Below are 15,065 nucleotides of genomic sequence, written 5' to 3'. Positions count from 1 at the left end.
CACCAGCTCCTGACACCCTTTCACAGTTAGTTTACCATTGAATCCAAACTTCCTCTCCCACTTGGCACAATACTGAACAGACTTAGGTTCTTTGCTATGCATAAATTTCTTATCTCCTTCTAACGGCTCATTAGGAACACAGCAGCAGCATAAGCAAGCACAAGACATTCTTTTACAGAGATTATTCCCCATTGTCATCGTTAGTCGGGTCTCTCATTAACCTATAAAACACTGGAATAATGACCCTCGGCTCACGGTAACAAAAGGAATACAAGAAGAGTATAAACATCAACACTCCCCACACTATAGGGAAAATTAAAAAATAATTAAAACTTGTCTCAGCAGTACTGTTATTCAATAAGGTTGCAACGTCAACAGAAAAATTAAACATGAGAGAAGAGAAAAAAAAACTAAACATACAGAAGAAAGTTAGACTTGTGATCTTCCTAGATCACTTAAGCGCTTACATCGTCGGGCAATCCACCTCCGACGATGACGTCAGGCATTCACCCTCTGACGTTCGGTATACCTCAAATCTTTTTTTTATCTGTCCTGGACAGCGGGTAACGCTATTTTTTACCTTAGACAACGCTCCCAAGTGTCTCTGTCTTCGCACACTGTATTATTAAGATATTATACAATCAATACCAGTGTCGGCATCGCACACTGTATTATTAAGATATTATACAATCAATACCAGTGTCGGCATCGCACACTGTATTATTAAGATATTATACAATCAATACCAGTGTCGGCAATTAGAACACATTAAACCAGAATCACACAGAAAGAGAAGAAAAGACTCTTAGAGAGTATTAAGAATAAGTTAAATTATCTTACCTCTCAAACACCAGGAGGACTGGATCACGAAGTTCGAAACCAGACAGTGGATCTGGGTCTCAGGCCCCCGCCCCTATTTCACCACTAACGTTGAGTGGGGGGACTTTTAATTCTCAGTGAGCTTTGAGGTCCAATACTCACCAAAGTTTTTTGTCGGGACCATCTGACCCGAAATTCACTTGTTAGTTCCAGGCTCGGAAGGACCAAAATGTTAGGATTACTCTCCTCTTGTGATCAGTCGAACTCCAGGTGTATTGAAAAGCAGACAATTTATTTCAGATGTGTCACACAAATGGATGATGCTTACAAGTCAAAAGATGCAGTAAGAATCATACAAAGAGATGAACATCCCCCCTCCTAATACCTACAATAATATAGAGATAACGTTTCTATTGGCTGAGGAAACACACATAGCGTGCCTGGTACAAAATGGTACTTTATTTGCTAATTAGTGTTTCCTGTACATTCTTGTTCTACCATATATGGTTAAGCCTAATCATCCTACAACTTACTATGGAGTTAGTTAAAGTAAATGATACAGCAAGTTAATACAACAATGTGCTCAGAAGTCATCTTAAAAATAATCTCAAGGTTATTGTTTTTCTAATAGTCACACAATAAACATTTAAAACTTTTCTAACAGTTATTATCTTGCTTTTATTATTGTTACCATCTTGCACTTTCATTTTTACATTGTCCCTTACGTTCTGTGTCACTCCCCTTTGTTTGCGATGCATCCAATCAGGGGGCATTCAATTTTCCGGCCACTCCCCTTATATTCCACTCGAGCTAGTCCCAGCCCATCAGCTTTGAAGAAGGAGCGCGGCCGTCACATCATTCACGACCTGTATGCTCAGGAAACGCGTTTCAATACCGGTGACGTCATCGTCCATCGCCTGGATACCAGCTTGCGCTCCAAGCCTGGTGTTGATGAACGCTCCACTGCGGCCAGCAGAGATCCATCTAGCAGTGCAGGAGATAACAACACAGCACCTATCCACAGGAGGACGAGGGACTGACTGAACTGATGATGAACAGAACCGCCCCGCTGTTTGGGACAGTACATTGCCTGTTTTTATCTATTGAAATGTGAGTTGTCATTTCACCAGTTTTACCTCATATTAAAAATCTGTTAAAAATCTGCACCCAGAGGCGCCTATACTTGTACCATACACTGTCGGTGTGATACTAACCTGAGTAGATGAAATGGTTCCATTCGATTTTTCTATGTTGGGGACATTTTTTATCATTCATTGTCTGGTCTGCTGGAAGAGTATCATACAATGTGACATCACATGGATGTTAAGGGTGATGTTCTCTTCTTTCACAATAGGAGCCGGGGCCCTCAGGGGCCCTAGTGAAGTCACTGTCCCTTATGGAGAGGAGTTATCTGTGACATGTGATTACGGTGGCGGCTTTCAATCTTATGTGAAGTATTGGTGTAGAGGAGCTGACTGGAAAACCTGTGAGATCATTGTCAAATCAATCGATGAAAAGTCCAAACACCGATATTCCATAGAGGACAATCCGTCATCACTCAACTTCATCGTTACCGGCAGAGGAATGAGACTGGAAGATTCCGACACGTACCACTGCGGGATCGAACGAAATGGGATTGATAATATGCACGTTGTGAAAGTGACCGTCCTCCCAGGTAACGTCCTCTTCAGTGTTTGTTGGGTTTTATTGTTACAATGATGTCACACAATGCCACCCCACCACCGTCACAGAGCAGATGTTTGATTAACCGCTTCCCGTCTAGCCTATAATAGAATGATGGCCGAGTTGGAGTGCTGCCATCCTAGGTGGACATCATATGATGCAAGGGTGGTAGAGAGGAACAACACTGTGAATGGGACGAGGGGGGAAGTGGAATTAGTATGGGTAGAACTCCAAAGAGAAGAAGTAAGCGGGAAATTAATAGTGGGGGTATGTTATAGGCCATCCAACATGAAGGAAAAGGAGGAGCTAGAACTACTATCTCAGTTAGAAATGGCAGATGGCAGGGAAACAGGGAGATGTCATCCCAATATCGACTGAGCTGAGGAAACAGCTCACTCATTAAAGGCCCATCATTTCATGAATGTCCTACAGGACAACTTTATGTCCCAATTAGTGGATTCCCCAACTAGAAAGAATGCCCTGTTAGATCTATTAATTAGGAACGATCCAAGTCTGATCTCAGGTGTGGCAATATGCGACAACGTGGGATCTAGCGATCATAGGATGATCACATTTAGAATAAATCATTGGAATAGGAAGCACAAGGATAGCACAAAAACACAAAATTTTAAATGAGCAAATTTTTCTGAACTGCGATTACTGCTACGTGGCATAAATTGGGACCAAATCCTGGAAACATTGAACGCAGAAGAGAAATGGGAATGCTTTAGGAGCATATTAAACAAGGATATCACACAGTGCATTCCAATGGGCAATGAATATAGAAGAGTGAAGATCAAACTTGGGTGGCTAAACTGTAATGTAAAAAGTCTTATTAAGGAGAAAAATATGGCCTTTAAAAAATATAAAGGGATTGGGTCACCATCAGTATTCCAACACTACAAGGAATGCAATAAGAAGTGTAAAATCACAATCAGGGAGGATAAAAACAATTACGAGAGACACATAGCAGAAGAAAGTAAAAATAACCCAAATAATTTTTTTAGATTTATTAACAGTAAAAAGGCAAAATCAGAGCACATTGCACACATAAAAGATGAGGATGGGGGATGGTTACAGATGACACAGAGAAGGCAACTGTACTAAATACCTTCTTTTCCTCAGTTTTTACGCAGGAAAAGGAGGGGTTTACCGACCGTGACTATACTGTTAATTACACAAAAAAGGACATCCCTTCGAGGCCGGAGTCAGGGAAATACTTAATAAACCTAATACAAATCAATCACCAGGTCCAGGTGGCTTACACCCAAGAGTCCTCAAAGAACTCAGTCAGGTTATAGCCAGACCATTGTTCCCAATCCTTTCGGACAGCATAATGACAGGATTGGTACCAGCTGATTGGAGAAAAGACAATGTGGTACCAATATTCAAAAAAGGGCAGAGACATATTCCTGGGAATTATAGGCCGGTCAGCCTAACATCAATAGTGGGTAAATTATTGGAGGGGATGATAAGGGGCTATATCCAAAGATTTACAGAGAAAAAGAATATCATTAGTGGCAATCAGTAGGGATGAGCTTCGACTCGAACATCGGCTGTTCGCCAGTGTGCCGAACAGCAAACAATTTGGGGTGTTCGCGGCAAATTCGAATGCCGCGGAACACCCTTTAAAAGTCTATGGGAGAAATCAAAAGTGCTAATTTTAAAGGCTTATACGCATGGTTTTGTCATAAAATGTGTTTGGGGACCCGGGTCCTGCCCCAGGGGACATGGATCAATGCAAAAAAAGTTTTTAAAAAACGGCCGTTTTTTCGGGAGCAGTGATTTTAACCACTTCAGCCCCGGAAGGATTTACCTCCTTCCTGACCAGAGCACTTTTTACAATTTGGCACTGCGTTGCTTTAACTGCTAATTGCGCGGTCATGCAATGCTGTACCCAAACGAAATTTGCGTCCTTTTCTTCCCACAAATAGAGCTTTCTTTTGATGGTATTTGATCACCTCTGCCGTTTTTATTTTTTGCGCTATACACGGAAAAAGACCGAAAAGTTTGAAAAAAAATGATATTTTCTACTTTTTGTTCTAAAAAAAATCCAATATACTCAATTTTAGTCATACATTTAGGCCAAAATGTATTGGGCCACATGTCTTTGGTAAAAAAAATGTCAATAAGTGTATATTTATTGGTTTGCGCAAAAGTTATAGCGTCTACAAACTAGGGTGCATTTTCTGGAATTTACACAGCCTTTAATTTATGACTGCCTATGTCATTTCTTGAGGTGCTAAAATGGCAGGGCAGTACAAACCCCCCCCAAATGACCCCATTTTGGAAAGTAGACACCCCAAGGAAATTGCTGAGAGGCATGTTGAGCCCATTGAATATTCATTTTTTTTGTCCCAAGTGATTGAATAATGACAAAAAAAAAAAAATTACAAAAAGTTGTCACTAAATGATATATTGCTCACAAAGGCCATGGGCATATGTGGAATTGCACCCCAAAATACATTTAGCTGCTTCTCCTGAGTATGGGGATACCACATGTGTGGGACTTTTTGGGAGCCTAGCCGCGTACGGGGCCCCGAAAACCAATCACTGCCTTCAGGATTTCTAAGGGCGTACATTTTTGATTTTACTCCTCACTACCTATCACAGTTTTGAAGGCCATAAAATGCCCAGATGGCACAAACCCCCCCCAAATGACCCCATTTTGGAAAGTAGACACCCCAAGCTATTTGCTTTGAGGCATGTTGAGTCCATGGAATGTTTTATATTTTGACACAAGTTGCGGGAAAGTGACAATTTTTTTTTTGCACAAAGTTGTCACTAAATTATATATTGCTCACACAGGCCATGGGCATATGTGGAATTGCACCCCAAAATACATTTAGCTGCTTCTCCAACCCCCCCCCCAAATGACCCCATTTTGGAAAGTAGACACCCCAAGCTATTTGCTGAGAGGCATGGTGCGTATTTTGCAGCTCTCATTTGTTTTTGAAAATAAAGAAAGACAAGAAAAATTTTTTTTTTTCTTTTTTCAATTTTCAAAACTTTGTGACAAAAAGTGAGGTCTGCAAAATACTCACTATACCTCTCAGCAAATAGCTTGGGGTGTCTACTTTCCAAAATGGGGTCATGTGGGGGGGTTTTCTGCCACCTGGGCATTCCATGGCCTCCGAAACTGTGATAGGCAGTGAAGAGTGAAATCAAAAATTTACAGCCTTAGAAAGCCTGAAGGCGGTGCTTGGTTTTCGGGGTCCCGTACGCGGCTAGGCTCCCAAAAAGTCTCACACATGTGGTATCCCCATACTCAGGAGAAGCAGCAGAATGTATTTTGGGGTGTATTTTCACATATTCCCATGGCATGTTTGAGCAATATATCATTTAGTGACAACTTTGTGCAAAAAAAAATTGTCTCTTTCCCGCAACTTGTGTCACAATATAAAATATTCCATGGACTCGACATGACTCTCAGCAAATAGCTTGGGGTGTCTATTTTCCAAAATGGGGTCATTTGGGGGGGTTTTGAACTGTCCTGGCATTTTATGCACGACATTTAGAAGCTTATGTCACACATCACCCACTCTTCTAACCACTTGAAGACAAAGCCCTTTCTGATACTTTTTGATTACATGAAAAATTTTTTTTTTTTTGCAAGAAAATTACTTTGAACCCCCAAAACATTATACATTTTTTTAAAGCAAATGCCCTACAGATTAAAATGGTGGGTGTTTCATTTTTTTTTTCACACAGTATTTGCACAGTGATTTTTCAAACGCATTTTTTGGGGAAAAAACACACTTTTTTAAATTTGAATGCACTAAAACACACTATATTGCCCAAATGTTTGATGAAATAAAAAATATGATCTTAGGCCAAGTACATGGATACCAAACATGACATGCTTTAAAATTGCGCACAAACGTGCAGTGGCGACAAACTAAATACATTTTTAAAAGCCTTTAAAAGCCTTTACAGGTTACCACTTTAGATTTACAGAGGAGGTCTACTGCTAAAATTACTGCCCTCGATCTGACCTTCGTGGTGATACCTCACATGCATAGTGTAATTTCTGTTTACATTTGACGCCAGACCGACGCTTGCGTTCGCCTTAGCGCGAGAGCAGGGGGGACAGGGGTGCTTTTTTTTTTTTTTTTTTTTTTTTCTTTATTATTTTTTTGCTTTTTTATCTTATTTTTAATCTGTTCCTTTCATTTTTTTTTAAATCATTTTTATTGTTATCTCAGGGAATGTAAATATCCCCTATGATAGCAATAGGTAGTGACAGGTACTCTTTTTTGAAAAAATTGGGGTCTATTAGACCCTAGATTTCTCCTCTGCCCTCAAAGCATCTGACCACACCAAGATCGGTGTGATAAAATGCTTTCCCAATTTCCCAATGGCGCTGTTTACATCCGGCGAAATCTAAGTCATAAAATGCTCGTAGCTTCCGATTTCTTAGGCCATAGAGATGTTTGGAGCCACTCTGGTCTCTGATCAGCTCTATGGTCAGCTGGCTGAATCACCGGCTGCATTCTCAGGTTCCCTGTTGAGACAGGAGAGCCAGAGAAAAACACAGAAGACGGTGGGGGGGCATTCCCTCCCACTGCTTGTAAAAGCAGTCTAGAGGCTAATTAGCCACTAGGATTGCTTTTACACGACCGCTGGCTGAAAAGAATGATACCAAGATGATACCTAAACCTGCAGGCATCATTCTGGTATAACCACTCAAAGTCGTGAATGGCGTACCTGAAGACAAAAAAATGGTTAACAATAAAGCACAGTAAACGGTAAAGTATAAAAAAATGCATACCTGAAAAGCAAACATGATAAAACATAATAACAATAAAACATTGCAGAATAGAATACAGTAAAAAAGAGCAGAACAATAGAGAGAGAATAGAGAGAGAGAGAACAATAAAATGACAACTATTTTTTTTATTTTATATTTTTGTATGTGTTTTTTTTTTTTTTACACTTTTTTTTGTAACTGTAACTTTTATAACTGTAACCGGTTCCAGGTTCGGGTCTCTCAAAATGCGATTGCATCTTGGGAAACCCTGTGAAAGTGTGCCTAGTCTGTGGAATGCTGTACCCTACGCTAATACTCAACTAGTGAATGGTAGCGTTCAAAACATTCACCAATGCAAAGACCAGGATTGTCAGGACAGGAGGGACAATAATAGCGGGTGTCACGCCTATATCTGCGCTTGCTGCAGACACAACATCTTTTTTGGGGGGGTTCGCTGGATAGGGGTACTCGGGAGGACATAAAGAAAATGCCTCTCATGCAGCCGACTGCATTTGGTTGGGGATGTGAATGGGGGAAGTACGGGCGCTGCAGAAGCGGTGGGTTCCCAATTAGGATTGGCGAATGCAGCAGGAAGGGCACTATGGGCACGACGGGCCTGTGTTTGTCTTTTTGGTGGCAGCGGGACACTACTTGTGCTTGCCACCTCACCAGCTTGAACTGCACTTATGGGACTCGCCACGTCACCAAGTGTTACTGCAGTGCTGGTTTGACTACGACCGGGGTGTACTAGGCCCCTGGTGCTTGCCAGTTCACCAAAACGCTACCAAAAGAACTGTTAGCGATCGCAGGGATCAGGCCTGACTCTGCGAACGCTGCAGTTATGCGTTTAGTGTTTTGTAAGTGACAGTGATCGATCGATACTGCACTTGGGTGGGCTGGGCCGGGCGGAGGGGCAAAACGCAGGTGCTAGATAGTATCTGGGCTGATCCCGCTAACACTGCAATTTTGGGAACCCTAAACTGCTGGGGACGCTAGTATAGATCTGATCGGATCAGACATTGATCCGTTCAGATACTATACCACTAAGGGAGGTGTATGCTGCGTGCGTGGGTGTTAGTGGTACTGGTGCTAATCTGACGCTGCCTGGGGCGACGCATATCACCGCCGGGCGATCAGGGGGCTAAACCTTTATTCGGTAATAAACGGCGGGTGCCCTGACACTATAAAAAATAAACGAACTAACCAGCGTCAACCGTAACGGTTATACGGTGATCAGTGGTGAAAGGGTTAACTAGGGGGCAATCAAGGGGTTAAAACATTTATTAGATAGTATATGGGGGTCCCTGACGCTATAAAACGCTGACGGCGAACCTAAATATTTACCTCCCTAACTAGCGTCACCAGCGACACTAATACAGCGATCAGAAAAATGATCGCTTAGTGACACTGGTGACGGGGGGGTGATCAAGGGGTTAAAACTTTATTAGGGGGGTTAGGGGGGTATCCTAGACCTACAGGGGGCTAACACTCACTGCCCTAACACTTCTAACTGTCACAAACTGACACCATGCAGTAATCAGAAAAAAAAAAAAAATACTGCTTGGTGTCAGTGTGACAGGCAGGGGGGAGGGGTGATTGGGGGGGGATCGGGGGGCGATTGGGGGGGGTCGGGGGTGTAAAGTGTGCCTGGCATGTTCTACTATGTGTGTGTGTGTGTTGTGCACTCACATGTCTTCTCTCCTCGGCGCCGGAACGGAAACTGCCGAGCCGAGGAGAGATGACATCACATCCTCTGCCTGTGTGTACTACACACAGGCAGGGGAGGATTCCCATTGGCTGGGAGCGATCGCGAGGGGGGGCCATGATCGGATGGCCTCCCCCTCATCACGGAACGCTCCCAGACAAATGCCGACCGCCGCTGGCACCGGGGGGGGGTCCGATCGGACCCCCCGCCCGCGGGAGGCAGATCACGTACGGGTACGTGATTCTGCCTGCCCGTGCCATTCTGCCGCAGTATATCTGAGTTAGGCGGTCGGCAAGTGGTTAATAATTGAAACAATTAAAGTGTAATATCCCTTTAAATTTCATACCTGGGGGGTGTCTATAGTATGCCTGTAAAGGGGCGCATGTTTCCCGTGTTTAGAACAGTTCGAGAGCAAAATGACATTTCAAAGGAAAAAAAGTCATTGAAAACTACTCGCGGCTATTAATGAATTGCCGGTCAGACAATACACATAAAAGTTCATTGATAAAAATGGCATGGGAATTCCCCACAGGGGAAACCCGAACCAAAATTAAAAGAAAAAATGACGTTGGGGGTCCCCCTAAATTCCATACCAGTCCCTTCAGGTCTGGTATGGATTTTAAGGGGAACCCCGCGCCAAAAAAACGGCGTGGGGTCCCCCACGAAATCCATACCATACCCTTATCCAAGCACGCAACCTGGCAGGCCGCAGGAAAAGAGGGGGGGACAAGAGAGTGCCCACCCTCCTGAACCTTACCAGGCCACATGCCCTCAACATTAGGAGGGTGCTTTGGGGTAGCCCCCCAAAACACCTTGTCCCCATGTTGATGGGGACAAGGGCCTCATCCCCACAACCCTTGCCCGGTGTTTGTGGGGGTCTGCGGGCGGGGGCTTATCGGAATCTGGAAGCCCCCTTTAACAAGGGGACCCCCAGATCCCGGCCCTCCCCCCTGTGTGAAATGGTAAGGGGGAACAAAAGTACCCCTATCATTTCACAAAAAACTGTCAAAAATGTTAAAAATGACAAGAGACAGTTTTTGACAGTTCCTTTATTTAAATGCTTCTTCTTTCTTCTATTTTCTATCTCCTTTCTTCTATCTTCTATCTTCCTTCGGTTTCTTCCTCCATCTTCTTCTTCTGGCTCTTCTGGTTCTTCCTCTGGTGTTCTCGTCCGGCATCTCCTCCGCGGCATCTTCTTATCTTCTTCTGCTCAGGCCGCTCCGCATCCATGATGGCATGGAAGGAGGCTCCCGCTGTGTGACGCTTCTCTCTTCATCTTTCTCTTCATCTTCTTCTCTTCATCTTCTTGTCTTCATCTTCTTTTCGGGCCGCTCCGCATCCATGATGGCATGGAGGGAGGCTCCCACTGTGTGACGCTTCACCTCTTCTGACGGTTCTTAAATAACGGGGGGCGGGGCCACCCAGTGACCCTGCCTCCTCTGACGCACGTGGACTTGACGGGGACTTCCATGTGGTATTCTCCGTGACGTCAGAAGGGGGCGGGGTTACGTAACGGGTGACCCCGCCCTCCTCTGACATCATGGGGAATGCCACAGGGAAGTGGCAGAGGGGGACAGGGTCACCGGGTGGCCCCGCCTCCCGTTATTTAAGAACCGTCAGAAGAGGAGAAGCGTCACACAGCGGGAGCCTCCCTCCATGCCATCATGGATGTGGAGCGGCCCGAAAAGAAGATGAAGACAAGAAGATGAAGACAAGAAGATGAAGAGAAAAAGATGAAGAAAAAGATGAAGAGAGAAGCGTCACACAGCGGGAGCCTCCCTCCATGCCATCATGGGTGCGGAGCGGCCCGAGGAGAAGAAGATAGAAGACGCCGCGGAGGAGATGCCGGACGAGAACACCGGAGGAAGAACCAGAAGAACCGGAAGAAGAAGAAGATGGAGGAAGAAACCGAAGGAAGATAGAATAGAGAAGTAGGAACCCTAGAATAGGGAACCTATGTATACCCCCCGGTACAGCTGGACTTTTAAGGCGAACAGAATGATTACGTTTTATAATAAAACTCTTATTTATTTTGTTAGAAAAAAAGAAGCATAAAAACAGGACAGACTATACATAAATCTGTACAAAAGTGCTTATACAGTAAATTTCCTTTCATACTGAACATTTTTTACTTTTATCCATAAATACATGTTTCTCTATAGGCCTGACATGTTTCAGGATGATGTCCCTTCTTCAGAGGCGTATTGCAAAGAGAAATTATATGTATAAAAGGCGTATTCTGAAAAGACAAGTAAGAACAGTTTACATATTGAAATATTGTGCGAAATAAACAATTCACAACATGGCATCCGACAGTGTCCAACATACATACCAAAATCCAGTCTGTCACAGACCTAGCCAGAACAGAGGCTGTTGGAGAGGACTGTATGCAAGCCTGTTGCCTTTTGATTATGGGCCCTAGCATTTGAGGGAATGGTGCTCTCTGTGAGCTGTATGCCTGGGGACCCTGGGGTTGGTGTTACTTTGGATTCAGCTCCATGTCCCCCCAAAAGCACACAGACTCTGGGAACCCTTTATATGCCATATTAGAATGGTGACTGATTTATACCGTTGGGACTCGTACTGTTAAATGCTAATGTCATCAATTCTGCTATAATGGGTTTATTGTAAATAAGTCTAGTGTGGCTCTAAGAGTCTTTTCACCCATTGTTATTTGTGTTAATTAACTGTGTGAAGCTCGGTGACCACAAGTCTGGGCGAAAGGTCAGGTCTCAGTCACCTAGGCTGTATAAAGGATTAGATAATTAGCTCATGTTAATTAAGTTACAGTTGTATTGTTAGAGGAGGTTCCAACGGCATATAAAGTCTTGTAACTTTGATTCATAAAAAACAGTCTATGTTAGCAGTGAAGCAAGTGTCGCCTTGTTTTCTGCTCAGAGAGGTTGGAATATCTGACATCTGTATACAGACTGGGAGGAAGTGGTATATGATGGAAGCACTCAAGCGGAGTGTGGGACGTTCCGTGACACAGTCCTTAAAGAAAAAATGCTGTGCACAAAATATGCAAAAAAGCAAACTTTTGTATCAGTGGAAAAAGATGATTGATAAAAAGGCGATGGCCACCAGTTAGCCAAATACTGGGCGTGGCGGCTCTCCCCTGGGTTCAGGAAATAGCTCCGCAAAGGCCCCCAAATAAAAGGACGGCCCTATCACATCTTCACTGTAGCCCTAAAAAAAAGGGGGGGAAGGGGTTGTATGAATTAATAAGTCGCATTAGACTGCTGTAAGCATTCCAAATTGCTATAAACTACTTTTTACATGCTTTCAAGCAGAGTAAAAGGCCATAAAACTGATGGTCTTTTTGTTACTATGCAACTGCATTTTAGAAAATATTAATATCATCATTTATATTATCATTAATAATCCTAAAAATTTGAACTCGAGACAACAAGAGAACACATATCAGAAGGGGAAGAAAGTATGATGAACATAACTTTCCCTCTAATAATTGTATTATATAAGTCTGGCTCACATGTATATTAAGATTAATAAGGAGGGAAGGACCATCAGTGTAGCTACAAACTTGACCATACATGCAACATTAAGGTTACAATGAAGGAGATGGCAAGGAGTTGCCACTCCTTCGTTGAAAGGTACGTGGAAACTATAAAATATAAGATAAAGCTCTTTGTTACTTACTTGTTTGATTTCACAGGTGTTGGACAAGGTATGGAGGCATGATGAGCATTAATAGGTATGGTTTGACACTGAGCAGGATGGCAAATGCGGTTTAAATAGCCGCCGGCGCCTGCGCAGTGCAAACCACACCCACAGTGTCAGCAAAGGTGGATATATATCCATACGCGTCATAACAACGCGACGTGCACAGGCAATATGAACAAATGGCGACCTAAGGAAACTGTAGGGTCGCATCATCACTGCGAGACCGCGTTATTATGTCTGACGCAGTGGCAACGTATGAGGGCTGTGTGATAGGTTACCGAAGGGTATCCAATCATCACGACGGCAACCCAGAATACACCAATGAACTCACGGCCAATGAATGCTAATGAGAAACTGGAATATTTGAAAGCAGGAGAGTTATGAAATGACAGGGGACTCGGGACTTGGGACATCCAATGTTGAGGCCCCAGGGACAGGACTGAATGGCGCCTGCCCGGTGCCTGAGCGCTGGGGGAGCGTCATGCAGGCAAGTCCCACAGATGCACGAAACACCGCAATGCCACGTCCGAACTCAGTCGGACATATCTGCAGTGTAAAAGAACGCCATGCCGCCATCTAAAACGGAACCGGCATGGCCCCCGTGCACCGGGTGGAGATAGTGACCGAACCAGGGGCATAAAAGGGGAAAAGAATTGCATATCAGAAAACACATGTCTGATGAACATACATCTATATGCGCAGACATATTATTCCCAATTGTTTTATAATTTTATGGGTCTGGGTGTAAGGACACGGTCGGATGCACATGATGGAAAGGTGGCAAGGATCAATAGATGCAGAGCAAAGCTTGGAACTGTAAAACATCTAGGACAAAGGAAGGAGAGCATCACAAACAAAGATCAGAACAACGATCAGGAGCATAAGCATATTAGATACATTGTCATATAATGGTATTAACACCGTGCATAGATATGTTGAATACATTCATAAACAGTGTACATTCATAGATTCTTTAAGCATCTTATTTAAGCATACATAGCCTGGATATTTTAGGATATACATTAAGTTATTCTTTTTCGCATCCTCCTGATACGTAACCGTCTAGAAATGGACGGAAACTCATTTGACTGTTCAAGCCTGGAAATTGAGTTGCAATGAGGTTTGCGATTCAACGGACCTCCCTCTGGAGCAAGATCTTATTCCAATCACCACCTCTCGTATCCGGATGAATCCGGTCAAGAATGGTGAAATGGATAAGGGAAAATTTGCCAGTGTGATGGTCTCGTACATGTCGCCCCAGAGGGAGGTCCGGGTCCGCTTGCCTCATACTAGTAATATGTCATGCCGCCCTTTTATGAAACTCTAATTTTGTTTTTCCGACATAAAAGCATTTTCATTGGCATGTCAGAAGGCAAATCACCCCAGGGGTCTTGCAATTAGCAAAGTGTCTGGGCCTATACATTCTGCCATTTGGTAATTTAAATTTGACCTGTGTATTCATATAACGGCAGCACGAACAACCACCACAAGTAAAAGTTCCAAGTCTTTTGCATGTATCAGAACGAAAGGTACCCGTATATTCACTTTTTACAAGATGGTCCCTCAGTGAACGTGCTTTTCTAAAGGTGATAGTAGGTGTCATGGGTACGTATGGTTTTAGGTTGGGATCGATTTGTAGTAGATGCCATATGGCAGATGCCATATATTATATACAGAAGGAAGATAGAAGATAGAAGAAAGAAGATAGAAGAAAGAAGAAGCATTTAAATAAAGGAATTGTCATAAACTGTCTCTTGTCATTTTTAACATTTTTGACAGTTTTTTGTGAATTGGTAGGGGTACTTTTGTACCCCCTTACCATTTCACACAGGGGGGAGGGCCAGGATCTGGGGGTCCCCTTGTTAAAGGGGGCTTCCAGATTCCGATAAGCCCCCCACCCGCAGACCCCCACAACCACCGGGCAAGGGTTGTGGGGATGAGGGCCTTGTCCCCATCAACATGGGGACAAGGTGTTTGGGGGGGCTACCCCAAAGCACCCTCCCAATGTTGAGGGCATGTGGCCTGGTACGGTTCAGGAGGGGGGTCGCTCTCTCGTCCCCCCTCTTTTCCTGTGGCCTGCCAGGTTGCGTGCTCAGATAGGGGTCTGGCATGGATTTTGGGGGGGACCCCACGCCGTTTTTTTTTTATTTTGGCACATGGTTCACCTTAAAATCCATACCAGGCCTGAAGGGTTTGGTATAGATTTTAAGGGGGGACCCCACGCCATTTTTTTTTATTTTGGCCGGGGTTCCCCTTAATATCCATATCAGACCTGAAGGGCCTGGTATGGAATTTAGGGGGACCCCCACGTCATTTTTTTTTTTTTAATTTTGGTTCGGGGTTCCCCTGTGGGGAATTCCCATGCTGTTTTTATTAATGAACTTTTATGTGTATTGTCGGACCGGCAATTCATTAATAGCCGCG

The 15,065-nt window shown here is 43.7% G+C and overlaps 2 protein-coding genes across 12 annotated transcripts in view; both read left to right on the top strand.

Annotated features, from left to right (window-relative positions):
* Window positions 1–15,065, top strand: part of LOC141124036 (uncharacterized) — a 256,951-nt gene that overhangs the window by 107,947 nt on the left and 133,939 nt on the right. The gene's annotated exons all lie outside the window — the stretch shown is intronic.
* The window catches only part of LOC141124104 (uncharacterized), an 84,910-nt gene that overhangs the window by 32,038 nt on the left and 37,807 nt on the right, over window positions 1–15,065 (top strand). Inside the window, exon 2 of the mRNA XM_073612188.1 lies at window positions 2,174–2,494. Within this exon, the coding sequence (XP_073468289.1) occupies window positions 2,174–2,494 (321 nt within the window). The remainder of the gene's footprint in view (window positions 1–2,173; window positions 2,495–15,065) is intronic.

The sequence above is a fragment of the Aquarana catesbeiana genome, linkage group LG01 (genome assembly GCF_042186555.1).
Source record: "Aquarana catesbeiana isolate 2022-GZ linkage group LG01, ASM4218655v1, whole genome shotgun sequence".
Classification (NCBI taxonomy): Eukaryota; Metazoa; Chordata; class Amphibia; order Anura; family Ranidae; genus Aquarana; species Aquarana catesbeiana.
Note: the sequence above shows the minus strand (reverse complement) of the source record. Positions and strands in the feature narration are given on the sequence as shown.